At 42.0% G+C, this 19,087-nt stretch overlaps 2 protein-coding genes across 2 annotated transcripts; one reads left to right on the forward strand and one right to left on the reverse strand.

The window, feature by feature from the left end:
• The first annotated feature begins 1,021 nt into the window (after positions 1-1,021).
• Positions 1,022-13,366, forward strand: LOC115671801 (mannosyl-oligosaccharide glucosidase GCS1). The gene is made up of 22 exons (XM_030593447.2): positions 1,022-1,548; positions 1,672-1,745; positions 2,254-2,505; positions 3,275-3,449; positions 4,139-4,225; positions 4,363-4,431; positions 4,562-4,658; positions 5,196-5,278; positions 5,672-5,779; positions 6,681-6,799; positions 6,899-7,006; positions 7,106-7,179; positions 7,677-7,802; positions 8,858-8,925; positions 9,210-9,359; positions 9,435-9,485; positions 10,940-10,996; positions 11,985-12,134; positions 12,299-12,390; positions 12,518-12,627; positions 12,708-12,771; positions 12,864-13,366. Exons 1-22 carry the CDS (start codon positions 1,252-1,254, stop codon positions 13,006-13,008), a joined length of 2,556 nt encoding a protein of 851 aa, XP_030449307.2. The 5' UTR covers positions 1,022-1,251; the 3' UTR covers positions 13,009-13,366.
• A 15-nt stretch (positions 13,367-13,381) lies between these two features.
• LOC115671807 (nuclear pore complex protein NUP54) lies at positions 13,382-16,896 on the reverse strand. Its single transcript, XM_030593454.2, has 9 exons — positions 16,376-16,896; positions 16,204-16,257; positions 15,900-15,959; positions 15,680-15,790; positions 14,799-14,864; positions 14,637-14,723; positions 14,240-14,341; positions 13,960-14,109; positions 13,382-13,765 (listed from the first exon to the last, which is right to left on the reverse strand). The coding sequence occupies exons 1-9, from the start codon at positions 16,709-16,711 to the stop codon at positions 13,649-13,651; spliced, it is 1,083 nt and encodes a 360-aa protein (XP_030449314.2). The 5' UTR covers positions 16,712-16,896; the 3' UTR covers positions 13,382-13,648.
• Positions 16,897-19,087: the final 2,191 nt, after the last annotated feature.

Genomic DNA, 19,087 nt, shown 5'->3' on the forward strand with positions numbered 1-19,087 from the left:
CACAGGGCAACCGGTGGTGTTGGCGCTTATTCCATTGGCTTCAAGAGGATGAAGCTGTGAAAGCAAGGGGAGAGAAAGAAGTGGAAGAAGTAGAAAGAAAGCTTTCACGGTCACCATCTTCACTCTAACAAAATCTAACAACGCTTAACGCATGTTTAGGGACATTTATGCGTAACCCCGAAATAAAATCTTTACGCGTATTGGTCTTGGCAGTATTTTCCACGAAAGAGACTAGACTAGTAAGGGTTGTAAATTACTTTACCATTTTAATAATCTCTTCCATCAATTTCGAATGATCTTCATAGTAAGACCAGGTTAGCAGTTAGCACTTGGAACGCAGAAATTCCAGTCACTTTCACTCGGTGCATCAAATAGTCGCTCATGGTCCATGCGGGATTGTAATACAAGCATAGCATTTAATAATATTATATGAACACGAATCGCATTGTTGTTCGAATTAAGCACTTTATCGCTCACCGAATTTTTTTAATTAATTAAGTAAAAAAGTACACAATTGGTCATCTCTCGTGACAGATTGTCGGACACGATGCTTGTTTTCTGAATGGGGACACTCTCCCTTTCGTTTCTGCAAGAAATTCTGATCAAATGATCTGGTCAAATACAAGGAGGTTCTCGTTGACCTGCTTTTGGCAAATTTCCACGTACTATGATGAAAAATGTTCCACAATCTTGGACAATTGAGGGATTCCGTACAAGGATTTGATACCACTTTTGTACTGCACCTTGTCTTATACGCCATTTCCCGGAAGCTGCCTTCAGTAGTGCGCGACATAGAATAAACAAATGGATCGGATTCAGGTAACGGGCTGACCCGGACCGTCTTTGAGTCCAGGCCGGGCTATCTATACGACAGTGATTCGGGCCGTGTCGAGATTCGGGCCGAGGCCCAACGTAGTCCGGATCTCTTTGGGCCTTCTCTTTCATAAGCATGGCCCATTTTCCACTTCGCCGGTGCACCTGCCCTAGCTGTGCTGCTCTGCTCCTCTCTCTCTCTGTCTCTCTCTATCTCTCAGTGGAGTTCGAAGTTCTGGTTCCAGTTCCAGAATGGCAAGCCAGTCTCATATTGACTTGACCGAGGCCGAAGCTCACGAAACAAACCTCTAAATCCATCACGCATCGTCATCTCTCGCTCCGCTACAAGTCTCCATCGAGCCTCGATCGCTCAATGGCTCGCTCTCATTGATCAATCTTGCAGGCAATCTGTGGATCGGCAGCTCCGTCAATTCAATCATGACCGGAGGTGGACGAAGCACTGCCCGGAGCAGGACCAAGTCCGGAGCTGATTCCGGCGACGGCGATCCTTCGCAGAGCGAGAGGCCTCACCCGAGGCGCCCCAGGGAGAGAAGGAAAAGCGACGGTTTCATCAGAATCCTCAACGTCAACCTCAAGTACGTGCTCGGCGTCAGCGCCGTCGCGTTTCTGCTTATATTTTTCATGGTCAACCACCTGGTTAAGCCGGCCCACGAGGCGAAGCTGCCGAGGGTCGTGACGCCGTTCCCAGCTCCGAAGATCATGGACCTTCCGCAGGTTACTACGATTTTGATCGATATGCTTTTGTGTATATAGTAGCCGGGCCTGCCGAGTGAACGTGTTGTGGATGCGCGCTTCTGATTCTAGTTTTTGAAACTCCGATGGTTTTGATTTTGGCAGTTTCAAGGGGAGCACAGAGAGAGCTTGTACTGGGGCACATACAGGCCTCATATTTATCTAGGAATTCGAGCGAGGTGATCCTTTATTATCTTAGCTACTGTTTGTATAAGGAGAGAGGATTGGATGAAGGCTATAGCCATGAATGCACTGTTCCTGGATTTTCTTTTTGCATAAGGCGGTCAAAAGCTCGAAAAATATTTCATGATTTTTTTTCAAGCATTATATGCTATCTTTCATATTTCATCTGAAAATTTCACAATGCCACTGGGAGTAGCGGTTTGTCATTTTTTTCTCGGTTGTTATGTATACCCTTGCATCTCTTTTGATTCCAACAATGAAAGTTTTATCAATAAATTTGTGTGGCTCCTCCCCTCATTTTGAGGTGTCTTGATTTGGACTACCACACTTTATGTGGATTTATAGTAAGTTCCTACAAGAAGCGTGTATGCGCGTACTTTGCGAATTTTCCCTGCTTTAAGGATGAAATAGTTGGTTAAGCTGTTTCTTTATACTATTCAGTTGAGATATTCCTGATTTTTATGCCAAAGATAGCCTAGTCATAATAAACTGTTCTTTTGGCAGAGCGCCACGTTCTCTGCTAGCTGGCTTAATGTGGATTGGTGTAAACGATGGAAGGTACTCCCTACGCCATGTCTGCCAAGATAGTGATGGACTGAGCTCTTACGGATGGACCAGCCATAATGGCCGTGATTTTGGGCATCAGGTCTTGGTCGATCATGGTATGGTATTGGCAACGAGTTTCTTGAAATCCAAGGAAGTTGGAAGTGGTTATGGGGGAGACTGGGCAGTGCGAATTGAGGTGCAAAGCCCAAAGTAACCATCTCAAAGTCCGCCTGAGATTTACATGCAATTTTATCATTCTATGCATACTTTATTAAATGCACATAATTTAATGCATATATTTTTTTGTTGATGTGTTTTACCGTGAAATTTTATCATGTGATGCCTACTTATAGTTCATCTATGAAACTTGCAATTCTGATACCCAATTGTACAATGCTGATGATTGTGAATGTATGAATATTCTTAGTGTAGCATCCTGGATGGATCAGTTTAATGCCTCTGGTGATTATATTCACTTGTCTAATCAAGGCCATTCTTCTAATGATTTTCCGTGTTACCTTATCATTCACATACCTCTGTATCAACATATGAAACATAATACATGTGTATACTGTATTGTAATCCATTGTATTGAATGGAGGAGAAGGTTTGAGAGGAGTGATTGAAAAGGCCTTAAGTTCCTCAGTAGAAATAGTGGTTACGGTGATTTGCAGATCCTGTCCTAGTCTTCTAAAGCTTCTGTTTGTTAATTTTGTTGCTTTAAATTTTCCTAATACGTTCATCACTTTAGTGGAGCATATGATTTAGCTATTTCTTAGAAGGCTGCATTATTGTGTGACTCCTGAATCTTGAAGAAAATTAGTCTAAGTCAATTACATTGATCTTTAGTTTTTCAATGGCAGCATGTTGTCTTGTCACGGATGAACAGTCTGATTGGCCCAAATGGAGAGAATTCTTCTTTGCTCTGCCATCTAATCTTTGTTGTTGACATTAATTTGTAAATTATGTCTATTCACAGATCTACTCCAGGTGAAGAAATTTGGAAAAGTTCGCATCTCTTTTTCTATTTGGCAGATGAAGATGGAAATACTCTGGATATGAGCACAGATGCCTTGAAAAATCGTGATCACACTCTCTTGGCATCAGGTACAAGGTCGGAGATTGAAGATTGGCAGCTGCATTTGAAATCAATGGTAATGTCCGAATTTGGTTCCGATGCTAACATATTTGCTGCTTTTACTCTTTATGGGAGGCTCTTTTTGTTGACAAGAATAGTGAATGATTTGTGCCAGTAAAATAATGCCTCATTTTGACACATATTCTTCTTTCTTCGTGCACTACAAGAGACTGTTAGTAAATTGGTAGACATCCACTCAGTAATCTTCTCTAAGAACTTCCATGACAGTTCCCAGGTTCAGTTGTGGTACTCACTGGCATCAAAATGACTACCTAGTCATTTTAGTTGGCAGCTTCATCTGTTTGCTTGCTTGTGTGTGCCCACAATTGCCCTCTCCTTTTGATATTTGCTTGTACAACCATGTTAAAATGATGTACATGGTGCAGTTCACTTGATGCCTTGATTGCAGTAATGGTGTAACACAGTAAATTCAGTAGACTGTTATCTGCAAGTTCCTTAGTGGAATATTATGTTCCATTGCCATTCACTCTAAAAGGATTTAGCATGCCTTTGCCACGTAGTCTCGCTTTTTTTTTTTTTCTGACAAAAAAATCCTTTCCCGTGCTTTTGCTCTAGTAAATAGCGCCTTCTTTCTGGATCATTTTTTTATACTTTCTGCATTTATTATATTTATCATTGATGTATATTGGTCATGCTTCCTATCTCGCTGACATATTAATTTGTAGCCAATTGTCCCTTTTGCAGGATGAAGTTGAAATGCATTATTTGGGTTTTAGGACACCTCATATGCATAATTTATCTGATCTTGTCCAAGAAAATCTTGGGGAACAAGTAGGTTATTGATTTCTTATTTGGATATTTTGGTAGGTTTTTAGTAACAGAAGAAAAATGTATGTTCTTTATTAAGTATTGTAACTTATGTATATATGTTCTATGGTTTTGTTGCTTATGTGATTATGTTCTATTAGGCAAGAAAATATGGAAGACTGCAATTGTCTGACTCAATCCATCATTCTTCAAATGTCTTAGTTTTCCAGGTATGTGATCATGGTAATAGTAAACATGATCTTGCTAAGTAATTACATTTTCTTACTAATGCAGGAGGATGCTTCTGCCATAATTATATTTTGATCTGGCTTCACATGGTGTATGTCCTTTTTTACCAAGATTTCTGCCAGGAATCCTGTTAAAATGGATATTGCTTTTGTATCTGGAGTTGGTTCTGAAAGGTCAAGGGTTGAAGAACGTGTCAGCAGTCTTACAGGTATATCCAATTTAGGCTGATCTGGTCACTAGTTTTCGTTGTTGGTTTTTTGTTATTAAAGTTCTTTAATCTCTGTTTTTCTTGTATATAAATATAAATATAATCTGTTATTGCGGTCCTATAACAAATCATTCTGGCAATTTGTCGTTTCTATTACAAATGAGTGTTCTGGGTATTTAATTTAAGGGCAAAAGTAATTCCTCCAAGCTAGGTAGCCAATATGCATTGGTAGATACCGAGGGAAAATGGGCTTTCGTGGGTAGTGGTTTTCTCAAATATAGAGGTTATCAGATTTTTTAAGTTTATGGATTTCGCTATTCTCTAAAAAGCAACCCCCATTTCCTCCTGGTACAAGTTTAGGTTGTTGTTGGTCAACTCAAGCCGATAAAAAATTATTTACTTCAATAAAGTAGGAGGAATTGGCATGACTTGCAACTAAACATTGTGGTTTGTCTCACTTGAGTGAAACACTGTTCGTGTGAAGGGTTTCTGTTCAAAGTTTTGTTACCCTTTCAATTTTGACTACTTAATATTTAGGTGAATCATTGACGAGCCGCTTGGATGAAAAGCAAAGAGAGTTCAACAACAAATTTGAGAAGACCTTTAACCTGGCTGACAAGGTACCAAACTGAAGATGTCATTCGTAATCCTAACCAGTTCACCATCTGATTCATTACGCTGCATTGGAAAGGACCCGCTGCTAGTTATCTACTTAACATGTGGGAAGTGTATCAAAATGAATGGTTTGGCATTTATAGTTTAATCTGTGGCTGTCTCGCAATCGCCAAGCTCTATCTTCCTTTGTGGCTTCTTGAAATGATAATGAAATTTTGCCTTTTCTAATTGTCAAGGCTTGAGATCTTGTTTTCAGCTTTAAAAGTATAAACAAGTTGGCATGCATTAGAAGTTGGTTTGCATTTTGGAAAAGAGCCATTTGATTGTTTAAGTTCCGCTAAAGTTTCATTTGATACGCCAGTTGGTTCTCTTAAAGTTGAACGGCATTTCCTTTTCAGCTAGATAAGGAATCCATGATAGTTGGAAAGGCTGCTATTGGCAACATGTTGGGAGGCATTGGCTACTTCTATGGCCAGTCCAAAATCTCTGTCCCTACAGCTGCTAATGTAAGTTAGAATGAGCTCTTGTAGTGGGATTGTGGTGTAATTATGTTGATGTAATTCTATTCACGTCTTGATCCATTCATTAGCTACTGTGTGAGTTTATAGATCTTTATTCATTCTGCACATTGTAAAGATCCTAGGCTGTACAGTTAAAAGCAAACCATCTCCACTTGGACAGTCTCCATGTGGACAGTCTGTAAACCCTAAAAAAAATGGAGGGAACTAAATCTTGTGTCAAAGGAGCCAGTGTTGAATTGGTGATTGACGATGGACCTGTAATGTGAGTTCTTAAATTTGAACATGAAAACATGTGCAAACTGGTGCTGGGCTTTCAACGAGGGACTGTGGTGGGAAATAAATGCACCTTGATGATGCCATTGTCTATGTTTGCGGTAGATTTTTCATCTTACTTATTGGATATGTACATCTTTTGTACATAAGTAGATATTGAGCTGTATTCTCTCTAATAACTAATTCAAAAGCTCTCTTGTTCCATTGATGTCAACTCCAAGTTTGACCATGGTTGAACTTGAAGCTTTGATGCCTGAACATCAAACCTCTGTGCTATGGCTATTGAGGGATGACATTGTAGATTTTGCATAATTATCCACACGATCATTTCATGATAACTGAGGAGTTTCGGTACCTCAATTTATGGAGAAGCTTTTGATCACATGCTCTCTTTATTTATCTGTTAACTAATCAACCATAGAATGGAATGGTCTGATGTTGGTTACATGTAGACTACTTATTGAAATGCATAGGAATCTTCTTTATCAGCCCTTACTTTTCCATTCTGTGTAAAAACCCTGTATATTCTGTGCTTCTTGTGAGGATATTTATGTGTGTTGATTACCATGAGGATATTTTGCAGAGTCATATATTAGTTATTTTGTTCTTGCAGCTTCAAAGAAATGATTATCTCTCCTATTGGCCAGCTGAGCTTTACTCTGCTGTCCCGAGCCGCCCATTCTTTCCTAGGGGCTTTTTGTGGGATGAAGGTTTCCATCAGCTGCTGATCTGGTCAGTTGCATTCATCCATGCAGTTAAAAATCTGCCTACTAGCACTGAAGTAGTAATCTGCCCGATTAGCTGATTGACTAACACAGTTTTTGGATGCAGGCGTTGGGACATTCGGATTTGTTTGGATATTCTTGGCCACTGGTTGGACTTAATGAACATTGATGGCTGGATTCCCCGTGAACAGATATTGGGAGCTGAAGCTCTTAGGTGAGAACTTCATCAAACTTGTGTGCTGTGCGGAGGGCTTTTGTGTTGTTTGTGTTGTTTGTGTTGAAATAATTGAATGCATATTGCCATATATCACAGCAAAGTCCCTGAGGAATTTGTTCCACAGCATCCAAGTAATGGGAATCCACCAACATTGTTTCTGGTTTTACATGGTAAGTTTTTTATCAGATGCATTTGCGTTCTAGATAGATGTCTACAGACAGATTGAATCATATCAGAGATCACCAGTGCTCCTTCATACCAGAAAATTTTTTGAAAGAAGTATCCGTCATTTTGTCAGCCGAGTCAGTATTTTTTACTATAATATTTTGTTATCCAGGCTCATGCAGACATGAGGAAGTCATTTTGTTGCGTTAAAATCATATCCTGTCACTGGCTCCTGTTATTTTAGGGCCACTTAGTGCAAATTCTTTGAAATGCAAATATGATGAGTGGGTAGGTGGGTTTTGTGCACCTCTTGCCCAGTGGGAAGTAATGAGGCAAGTCTTGTCCCCCCAAAATGAAGAAGTCGTTAGTGTACTGCAAGTTGTAAAAGGGGCGTCTCTGTGTGTTTGTGTCTGTGTCTGTGTGATCTCTGTGCGCTCCTTTTGAAAATACTTCTCTGGTATGTAGATTCTTAATTTGGTCTTATGAGTTCCGTCTTTTCCAGATTTAATTGATGGCATGAAAGCGAAAAAGTTCAATGCTGCTGAAAGCAACGAGATCTCTTCCTTCCTAGAATCTGCATCTGGTCGTCTTGATGCCTGGTTTCAATGGTTCAATACAACTCAGTCAGGTATTATGGATACCTGCTTGTGATCAAGATACATGGAATAGTGATGCCTATTATGTCAGTCAGGATGCAAGAGACTTTTTGCATTTCCAGGCATATGTAGCTTAAACCCTTTTCGCAAGCTTTTCCTGTTTAGAAAATTCTTTCTTTCTTCCATTCTTGTCATCTTCTATCCAGAAAGAAATTGACGGGACACTTTTTTTCTAAATGTTAGGCCCTCATGCTTGGGCATTTTTTAGGGAAAAGAGGATAAACAGTAGACTTTTGCTTTAATTAAAATTTGAATGTGCTGGTACCTAGTGCAATTGATTTAGGCTGTGTTCGTTTGCGGAAAAATATTTTTCCGGAAAACATTTTCCGCGTTTTCCGGTGTTCGGGGCGGAAAATGTTTTCCACGGAAAAATGTTTTCCGCCCCCCCCAAATCCTTCATTGTTTTAAGGAAAATGATTTCCTCTTTTCACAAAGAGGAAATCATTTTCCCTCAAAGTGAAGGCAAAATTGCCCATGGGAGGAAAAATGTTTTCCGTGGAAGAGGAAGTTGATCGCCGGTCACCGCCGTTGGCCGCCCGCCGCTGGTCGCCGGCCGCCGGTCGCCGGTCGCCGCCCGCCCGCCCGCCGCCCGCCCGCCCGCCGGCCGCCCGCCCGCCCGCCCGCCGCCGGTCGCCGGCCGCCCGCCCGCCGGCCGCCGTTCGCCGGCGGAGGCCGCCCGCCCGTCGACCGCCGCGGCCACCAGCCGCCGCCACCGCGGTCGCGGCCGCCCGCTGGCGCCGTTCGCCGGCGGCGGCCGCCGGTCGCCGGCCTCCCGCCCGTCGGCCGCCGCCGCCGCCGTCGCCGTTCGCCGGCCGCCGCGCCGCCGGTCGCCCTTCGCCGCCCGCCGCCGCCGCCGGTCGCCGGCGAAAAATATTTTCCGAAACTTTTTCATATTGGTCGCGAACACCGGAAAATTATATTCGAAAAAACATTTTCCAGGAAAATGACTTCCGGAAAAATATTTTCCAAAAGGAGAATATTTTCCGCAACAAGAGCCTTAGTGTTGACTTGGATTCCACATATGTAGGGAAGGAGAAGGGAAGCTATTATTGGCATGGGCGGGATAGCACGACCCTCCGTGAGCTCAATCCAAAGGTCCTCCCCTTCTATATTTTGTATTTGAATGCCTTAGAAAGTGGTTAGAGTCCACTGTTATATCTTGGTGTATTGCTGCCGGAGTTATAATTGATGTGCGGACTAGAATTCTTCTGAAAAAGATTATTCAAATAAATACACGTACCATGGTCATGCATGCCGTCCCACTTGTATTTTACCTTGCTTCTGCCTTTAAGAGAAACTGTTCACTGTCATGTAGAACTGTTAAGTACTTTCTTGAGATACAATAGCATTGTAATTTGACAATGCTTTTGCATCTGCAGGCACTGTTCTCAGGATTCGATGACTATCCACGAGCCTCACATCCTAGCGAAGATGAACGGCACTTAGATCTTAGGTGCTGGATACTTCTTGCTGCTGATTGCATGCATTCAATTGGAAATCTTTTGGGAAAGGAAGACAAAACTACAAAGGTGAAGAGCATACCTTTATTAGGAAATTCAAATGTTCGTGTACCTTTTCCTGATCATCTGAGTCAAACGATGCAGGATTACAGTGCAACAGCTAAGCTACTTGCAGATTTTGACTATCTTAATCAGGTCAGACATCATTACTGTAAAATCCGTAGTTAGTTTTGAACATTTAGTAATTTTTTGGATGTACATGTCCTTTTCAACTGGTGTTGCACAGTTAGCCGATGGTAGTATTATGAAATATTCTGTGGATTTCTTTTGAACTGGTGCTTGTGATTTTTTTGGAGGCAGCATTGTCATTCTTTTTTCTCTGGCCCAAGGTCATATATTCCATTCAATCTTAGTGCCTGACAGTTTGTACAGATTTATAAGTTGAGATGTGTGTCTTTCTTGTCTTCAAAGCTGAAACTGCTTCCTGCTAATGATGTTTATTACCACATTCTATCTTTGCCTCTTCTGTTACTACCGTAACATGATGACCTTTGTTTTCCAGTCCTTGACATAAAAGCAACAGTAAGATGGATTTTGTACTCGTGATCCAAGTGATGGCAGTAAGAATGACCTGCCAACCCAAGCAGAGTGTCCATTATGGCAGTACTGTTTGTTTCTAGATCATGGCTTTTTAGATGATAACTTTTTGGTGCCATCATCTGGGACGTATCTGCAGTGGTGCAAAAGGCATTGCCAGGTTGTCGATAGAGATTGTGGGCATGGGTCTGGCAATGTGGCTTTTGTGGTGGTTATGGTTTTTATGTTAATAATGGGATGCTTATGATGATCGGTTAAACTGAAGTAAATTGCAATTGTTTTTTCTTCCAAAACTTTTCCTCGTGTGGTAATATGTAGTGATTTATTGTTAGTTATGGTTTATTTATGTCTCTGCCTATATATGGATAGCACTGCAAAAATAAATAGTGGCTTGTTGAATGGAGCTAAGCAATCAAAGCCTAATTGCTACACCCCTGTTAATTTATTACCTGGATTAGATTATTGAGATCAGCGGTGCTGATTCCAACTATGGGGAATGCAACTTGGTTTAGATATGCTCCCTGGAATGTCAGAGCATACTCATCTGATACATGACAAATATTGAAGAGGTGCAATCTGTGGGCTGTTAGTAGATAGGGCAACCGGAGAGCAGTTGATTGACTGAGCTGGAAGGAGTGGGAGGAATGGATATATAAGAATGGATCACAAAGGTTGAAGGATATGTCATTTGTAATGCAGAAAGGCAGTTGAATAGACGACGCAAAGTGGCTTAGGCATTGATATGAGGAATTTATTCAACATTAAATAGGTGTGCAGAACTAAAGATTGGCCACTGGTATCCCATGGATAGATCCTTCGTATTAAGGTAGTTTGGTTTCAGTAAGATGTTGCAATGTTCTGAAGTCTCTGTTCTTTCTTTGCATTCGTCAATGAGCAATTACCTGCTAGAGGTTTCTCACTCTATTTTTTGTCCTCAGCTTGTTTTTTGGCCAGTAAGTCATTGTGCATATGTGCTTACTTGCATTTAAAACACCTTTGTGTTGTTAAGCCACTTTTGCACCACCCCTTCATATGTTGTTAAATTTTCCCAGATGCACTTTGATGCCGCAGATGGAGCTTACTATGACTTTGGGAATCATACGGAAAAGGTATGTTGTTTGTATGTCTCGATTTCATTCTGACCCAGGCAACTAGCAAGCACGAGTTCTTCTCTTTGTTGCATTTAGGGATTTATTCAATTTGGATAGTTGATTGGGACAATCGGCTTTGAAGAATTGGTACTCGATAGTGATGTCGCAGAAATCTGTGGTAACATAATACGGCAGAACATTCACGTTAAATTCCTGCCTTTTCGAGTGTACTGTCACTCCATCAATAGTGATTGTTGACCACATATCAAATCTTCCTTTTCCATGTCGTGGTTAGAAGACATTCGGGTACGTATGTACAGATTGATGGGCTGCATGGAAGTGAAAGTTCCTCACTTGTCCTGATCTACTCTCTAATTGATTCACTAACATAATCATCGCAAGAGATGTTTTATCATTTCATAAATAACTGGCTATAAGTAAAGAGTCATCATCATCCTAACTCATATGGTTGGTAGCTAATAAAAGCTACAATACTTCGCTAGTCTGAGAAATGAGGTACCATAGTTCCATTTGCTGATAATGAGAAATGAACCTACTTTTACTGGACAGAATATATTGGGATTTGCAGACAATATGTAGACAATTGCCCATTATCATTCGACAAATCTAGATCCCAGGTTCTTCTTCCTAAGACATTTTAAGGGAGAATTAGCTTACCTTGTGCCTCTCCAACAAACTTTGGGTGAAGGAATTGACTGTTACTAATTGGTAATCATATAAAAAAGGAAGTAGAATGATGTGGAGGGAACTGGACGACAGATTGTATAGCCATGTGAAAAAACAGCATGTTGAGACAGCTGTGGTCACGAACAGCAGAAATTGTGTGCTTTTCTCGTTAGAAGCCTCAGTAAGCCCTTCCCGCATGCCAATGTTCGTCTCTTCCATTCTTGTGATATGCGTCAAAACATCTAGACATCACTGAAAAGAGTAAGTGCCTTCATTGAAATCTACTCTCTGATATTGAATACGATTATCACCATTACAGGTACGTTTGAGGTGGAAAGAAGTATTGGTTGGAAGCAATCATGCAACTCGAGAGCTTATCCGAGAAGTATTGGAAAGACCAAAGCTGAGACTGGTTCCTCATGTTGGTTATGTCAGCCTTTTCCCATTCATAAGGAGGATGATCCCAACTGTAAGTTTCTTGGGAGTTCCCCCTTCAACGGTCATATTTCCCCTTTCCCCAAATTTCTCCCCTTTACAGTTCCAAATAAGCCGATGTATCTTTAATATGTCGCATTGCAATCCCTTTTGAAATTTTGGTGGTGATGCATTTCTCATGCCTGCTGGTTACTGTAGGACTCGTGGATTTTGGAAAAGCAGCTTGATCTTATCTCTAACAAGAGCGTCTTATGGACAGACTATGGACTTCGGTCTCTTGCCAGAACGAGGTTAGATTGTGCATGTCCTTCTGTAACTGTAAAGTTTCATGATCCATTCACATCTACTATTAGTTCTCTGTAAGGTATGCAGCCGCAAGTATCGGTAATGAATGGCTATCTTTGTTGCATGCAACAGTACCTTGTACATGAAGCGCAATACAGAGCATGACCCTCCATATTGGAGGGGTCCAATATGGATGAACATGAATTACTTAATTCTTTCTGCACTTCACCACTACTCAACTGGTACAACTCTTTCCCCTTCGAACATTCTCACTGTCTATCACCGAGAATAGTTTGCCCTAATATTTTCTTGAGTTTTGCAGAGGATGGACCATACAGAGACAGAGCTAAAGTCATTTACGACGAGTTGAGGGGCAACTTGATTAGGTGCGTATTTTCGCTTTATTGTTTTTTCTGACTTCGCTTGTCAGCGACATCTCTTAGGACTTGGGGAATGAACTTGTTTTCGCTTGTTGCAGAAACATAGTCCGCAACTACCACCAAACTGGGTTTCTATGGGAACACTATGATCAAACGAAGGGTAATGGAAAAGGTTGTCGCCCATTCACTGGTTGGACAGCGCTCGTACTGCTGATCATGTCGGAAACTTACAACCTAAGTTAAAGTACCGTTGCTACAGCCTTCACCACCACAAAATAACAACCCGGATGAGCTTCCCAATTCTTCGATGACGTTTTGAAGGTTAGAGGAAATTTACTGATGTGCTGATACACGGTTGCATGGCCAGTGATGATTATGGGAATGAGAGAGGAAACGCCGAAGAATGGTGTCAGATACCCGTCCTAAGGAGACGTTATGAGATTATATGTGGTCTTATTGGGAATATCATCCTGCAAATGATCAGATACCGCATAAGCAGCAGAGAATTTACAGTTAAATTAATGTTTTTGTAGGCTGAATGCTTGCTTATTCTGGTGATTTCTTACAAGAAATCCAAAGCTCATTGCAGTTGATTTAGCTATATGGCAAGGATGAGTGACGGGGATAATAAACCCTTGCAAATCTAGACCTGCTTCCGGGTAAAAAGAAAAACTGAAAAGTCCTGCCAATTCAGTGATTATACTAATAATTACAAAAAAGATGCAGCAAAACCTTCTGGATGATCTGAGAAAATTGCATATACTATGGCTGGCACAAAAATCCTCAGATTACCGGAACGTTTGGGTTTCAGAGTTTTAAAACCATCGAACCCCAAATCAAAACTCGCTAGGAAAAGTAGAACAATCTTGGCCGTTTCAGCTTTTCAGCTCGTGTCTTCTGCCATCTCGGTGTCCTCAGCCATTATGATATCCATGTCCCTGATATCTCTCTTCAATACGTTCCCAAGCCTCGCAATCGCCCCAGTCTGTTGTTGTAAGACCTGTCTCAAAAAGGCGTAGTAATGTTAATCTCGTGTTTAAATTTGAAAATGCAGGAGATAAAATGGGCAGACTCAAGAGGTTCCTTTGCAGTATATATTTTGGATTCTATATTCCTGTTATGATATGCCTAACTCTATAAGAATCGTAAAGGAACATATCAACAAACTTAATCGACTTGGCAACAAGGAGTAACCTCCTGCAAGTCAGCAAGGCTCTGGTCATGTATTTTGGTTGATCCTGGGAGATATATAGAACCAGTTGCACCGATGCCATTTGCTTGAACTCGAGATATTGTCAGCAAGTTCTGGACCCTCCTCGAAAGTTCTGCTCCGGATCCTCTCAGCTGCATTTGGTATCATACAAATATAAGTAACATCAACCAATTGAAGTCCCAAAAGAGATATAGGCGAAATCCCCGGGGGTCAAGGGCACGAAACATTTCGGCCAAAAGAAGAAGGCCACAAAACATGAACCTGTCTAGTGATTGCAGCCAGCTTCTCTGCCAACTCAGCTTCCCCTTTTACTAAAGGCAATTGACATCCTTTACTCTCCATTGCTTCCACTATTCTCATTACCTTAGGCACACAGAGACACAAATGAGAACCACACAAACTCAGAAGCAACCAAAGGAAGCAAAAGTTAACAATACCGATCCATGCTCCAACGTCTAAATAAAACACACAAAATTGAATGAAGGCAACTAAGAAAACCATAGATGTTTGTCTTCAACAATGCTCAGCAGAAAAATATCCTCCATCAGACTGAGAGTGGAGTAGTTTGAATTTGTGATGGAACAACTAAAATCATGTAATCATTTCCTGGATCATTCCTGCTAGACACTATGACAATTTGGTTAATCAGACGATATACCCTCAAAAGGCGCCTTTGAAGGCCTTGCTCTTTCTGTCTCATTCTCTGGATCCAGGGAAGCGTGTCAGCTTGAAAATGTCTCTGAAGCTGCAAAAGATACGCATGTGAGAGCAGATTCCAAAATATATGTTGCACAAAGATAGAAAGTTAGTAGAAGTATACCATCTTCACATTACTCTGCGTCATTTTCAGTCTCTCTGCATCTGAATGAATGACTTCATCTTGAAGCTGCATCAACAATATACCAGGCATTGTCACGTGTAACTTACAACATCGGTTGCAATTAGAATATGCATAACTGGAAAAGTAAAGCTCCTGTATATCTGCCTGAATTTCTAGGATAGGCAAACCGATCAGAAAATCGACACCAAAGCAACCACAAATCGCCCAAAATTTCTGCCCCAAGCCCAATGAATACTAAGAAACCTTCTTTGACATGTTCACTTTCATCAAAAAGTTCCCTTCCACTATGAAACACAAGTTTAACTTCCACAATTAACTCCATGAGAACTAATATATTACCCAACTCAGTCATCTGACATTCAGACACTCTGTTTGGTTGAACAAAATATTTGAGAAGCTCGAAGAAGCGATGCACAAAAATAAAATTCATATATGACCGAAAGGTTTAGGTCAAACAATCCTTTGAACAAACTCCCTATGATCTTCTGAATCAGATCCAATATGATTAATTGAATAAATTGATCTATGCCGTGCCACTCCCTTGGAGGACCAATCTACCTTTCTACACCAGGTACTTTAATGTGTAAAAACTGCGGCATCCTCCCAATCATCAATGACTATGATCTTGCTCATTCATTATTAATCTAAATGGCAGTACCTAAAGCATAGCTCCTCTTACTTATCCTCTAAAATTAAATCAAATCTCTTCCTGAATTAGTACGAGATTCAAGCCTCCAACAGTGCATTTTCATTGGCAACTACCTTGTCCACGGGAGATCATGCAACCTAGGCGCATCTCTCCTTGCGAGCATATAAATCTCAACACTGAAATGCATCGTAGTGTTAACCGAGTTAAGTACCTTGAGGCGGTTCGAAAGATCCTTGAAGCCCTGGACAAGCTGAGGCCACAGGCGCTCCCGGTCAGCACTCTCCATACCCTCCAATTTCCCCATAGCCTCCGCCCACATGATCTGGCATCGCAAACTATACTTCCGACTTAGCAATTAATGTGCTACGTGGTTTCATTTCACACGCTTTTCAACCGTTTAAAGAGAAAAAAAAAACGAAGAAGAAGCTCACATCCGAGACACCGGCAGGCTTCACTCTATATTGCGGATCGGTGACGCTGAACAACAAATGCTGCAAAGTTCAGAGGATTCTTAGTTTACAATGTACACAAACTCCACAGGATTAGACAACTCCTCTACCCAACTGCTGAGTACTCGCCCTAAAATGACTTCATTCATGAAAAAGTTTTGCCCAAACTTCAACAATTTAAACCACAAACGTCACTTCAACCACCTCTCAGACCTAGCTCAAACGAATTACTAGCTACAAAACAAAGGCAGCAGAGTCTCACAGTTTGAAACAACTGAAAACTAACCTTAAAGGCATACTTGGGGTTCCCAGGCTCTTCCTTGTACGCATCAACGATAGCCTAACATCCACCAAACATATCGAGAACAATCAACACAAAAAACCCGAGCAAAAGCTCGAAATGAGAGTTGAAAAACAAATGTGAATTCGTCTCAAGCCACAGAAGAACAAGAGATCACTTGAATGTCCCGATCGGCGAGCGAGAAAGGCAGAGGAGCCACGGGAGCCATCTGAGTCGTCAGCTGGCCACCGCCGAAGGGAGTCGCGGCCGGCTGCGGCGTCGCGAACGGGGACTGGAAGCCGAAGCCGGCGGACGCCGGTTGCTGGAACGACGGCGTCTGCTGCTGCTGCTGCTGCTGAGTTTGGGAAGAGAACGGGCTCGAGAAGATAGAGGTCCCGAAACCGGAGCCGAACGCCGGCGCGGAGGACGGAGTGGCGAATGCCGGCGTGGAGGACGGAGTGGCGAACGACGGCGTCGAGGACGGGGTGGCGAAGGAGGGGGAGGATCCGAACATCGCGACGAACGGAGTCGAGAAGCGCCGAGAAGAAGGCCGGAGAATGCGAGGGTTGTTCTGTGGGGTTTTCTCTCGGGGAGGCTTTGCTTAGGTCAGGAGCGCCATTGTAGATGTGGGAGTTCCTCTTTTTCGCAGCTCAAACTCTCGTCGTTGCCCTTCTTCCTTTTCTCATGTTCCGTCCTTTTGAGTGCAAAATAGCGCTCCTTGCCCCATTTATTTATCCCCTTTTTTTTTAAAATTTTATTATTTTCAAATAAAGATAATGACACAAATTATTCCTGAATTTTAGTTCAATATACACTATGGTCACTGAGATTTTATTTTGTTCAATTTTGTCCCTAAACTTTAGCTCAATATGCAATATGATCTTTGAACTTTTAATATGTTCAATGTAGTCTATATACTTTTGGTACATGTTCAACGTAATCTTTGAACTATATGAAAATTTTCAATGTTGTCCTTCTATTAATTTATGTTCAGGGACAATCATATAGTTTAGGGACTAAACTGAACATGTCTCAAAAGTCCATTAGCCACATTGAATGTTCATGGATCAAGTTGCATATTTGGCTACACTTTTGAGCATCATATTAAATAAATTAAAAGATCAAAGATCACATTATATATATTAGGTCAAAGTTCAATGAGTATTTATGTCATCTCTCCTTTCAAATACTTTGTTTTTACGCATTTTTCATATTTTTTTTTTGAAATCCTATTCTGGTTATTGAAATTCCAGATCAAGCGATCCATAGCGAAATTTACCTTAGTGCCATGTCAGGGCCGAATACACAAGGGATTGTCACTCAAGCAAGAGAAGAATTTGCTCGAAATGTTTGATGTGTACTTAGCTTGAGAATGATCGGCTTGCTTGAGCTCTAAGGGCGCGAATGACAATATTTCTCTTCTCCGGCCTTATTTCTGGCTAGAAATATAAAAATCTATTTCTCTTTCCCGAACATGTTTCTGAGCAAAAAGTACCGTTTGATAATAATGCAAATTTTTTATTCTCGGAATAGAAATTTTGTGTCGTTATCAAACGAATAGAAATTCATTTGATAACGACACAAAATTTCTATTCCCAGCCGGACCGGCGGCCGACGGCGGTGGCAACGGGTGGCAGGCATGAGTGGCGGCCGGCGGCGAGTGGGCGACGATCGGTGGCAAGGGTGAGCAATAAATAGAAGGGAAAAACCACCAAATCTGCAATTTCGTTTTAACAAAAACCCGAACTGCTTTGTGAACATTTAAGTTTTGTCCTTTTTTTTTTTTTTTTTTTTCCTCCGTGGGCGGATGACGAGGGGGCCGGCGTCGAGCAGGGCGGCCGATCCGATGAGGGGCGGCTGGGCGAGGTCGACCTGCTGAGTCGGGCGAGGCCGCCCTCGTCGCCCAGGGCGGGCGACCTCGGCGTCGGGCGAGGTCCGCGGGCGGCGAGGGCGTCCGGCGAGGTCGACCCTGCCGGCAGCGAGGGCGGTGCCGAGATCGGCGGCGGAGGCCCTCGCCGACTGGGCGAGGTAACCTGCGGCGGCTCTGGCGGGCGCGAGGGTCGTGCCGGCGGCAGGGCGTCGGCGACGCGGGGCGCGCGGAGGGCGCTTGGGGCGACCGCGGCAGGGCCGATGAGTGGCGGCCGACGGCGAGTGGGCGATGGTGGGTGGCAAGGGTGAGCAATAAATAGAAATGTTATTTCTTTTTCTATTTCAAAAATAGAAAAATAAAAAATTTTAACTTCTCATTTCTGTTCCAAATCTATTTCTAGGCCAAAATTTATCCCATAAATAAAAAAATAGAATTATTTTACTAAACGGATTTCTGTTTTAAATCTGTTCCCGAAAAAAAAAATAGAAAAACAGGAAAACAAAATGGTTATCATTCGCGCCCTAAACGCACCATATACTTCACACGAAGTCGAAGTCGAGTTCGATTCTAAAAGTCCAATCTGATCCGGTTTGAATTGAGTATCGAGCCCAGAATTTCTTTAGCAAGGAGAGAGATTTTAATGGTAAACTACATCAACTCGACTTGCTGCTCGACTAATTATTGAATCCTGGACTAGTTTTCAAGACTCACTGTCGCGGACCGGCGATTATAGGGAGTATCGGTCACTTTGAAAACGTCGCTCTCTCGGTTGATCTAACCTACTCGATATGTGTTTTAGCAATAAAATAAAAAAAACTGTTCGATGTGTGAAGCTGACTCTATGAAATGTAATATCCGTGTGTTGGTCGAGATGCACAGGGAGCAATACTCCGAGAGCATGCGACATATCCCTGTAACTGCGAGCTCCGTAGAGACAAGTATACAAGCAGTGCAGCCACCGAGTAATCTGGTCGATTGCAATATCACATGCATGTTGCTGTTGCCTGGCCTAGTTGCATT

This window comes from Syzygium oleosum, unplaced genomic scaffold (genome assembly GCF_021117445.2).
Source record: "Syzygium oleosum isolate NSW1041296 unplaced genomic scaffold, Sole_v2.1 Sole_v2.03, whole genome shotgun sequence".
NCBI lineage: Eukaryota > Viridiplantae > Streptophyta > Magnoliopsida > Myrtales > Myrtaceae > Syzygium > Syzygium oleosum.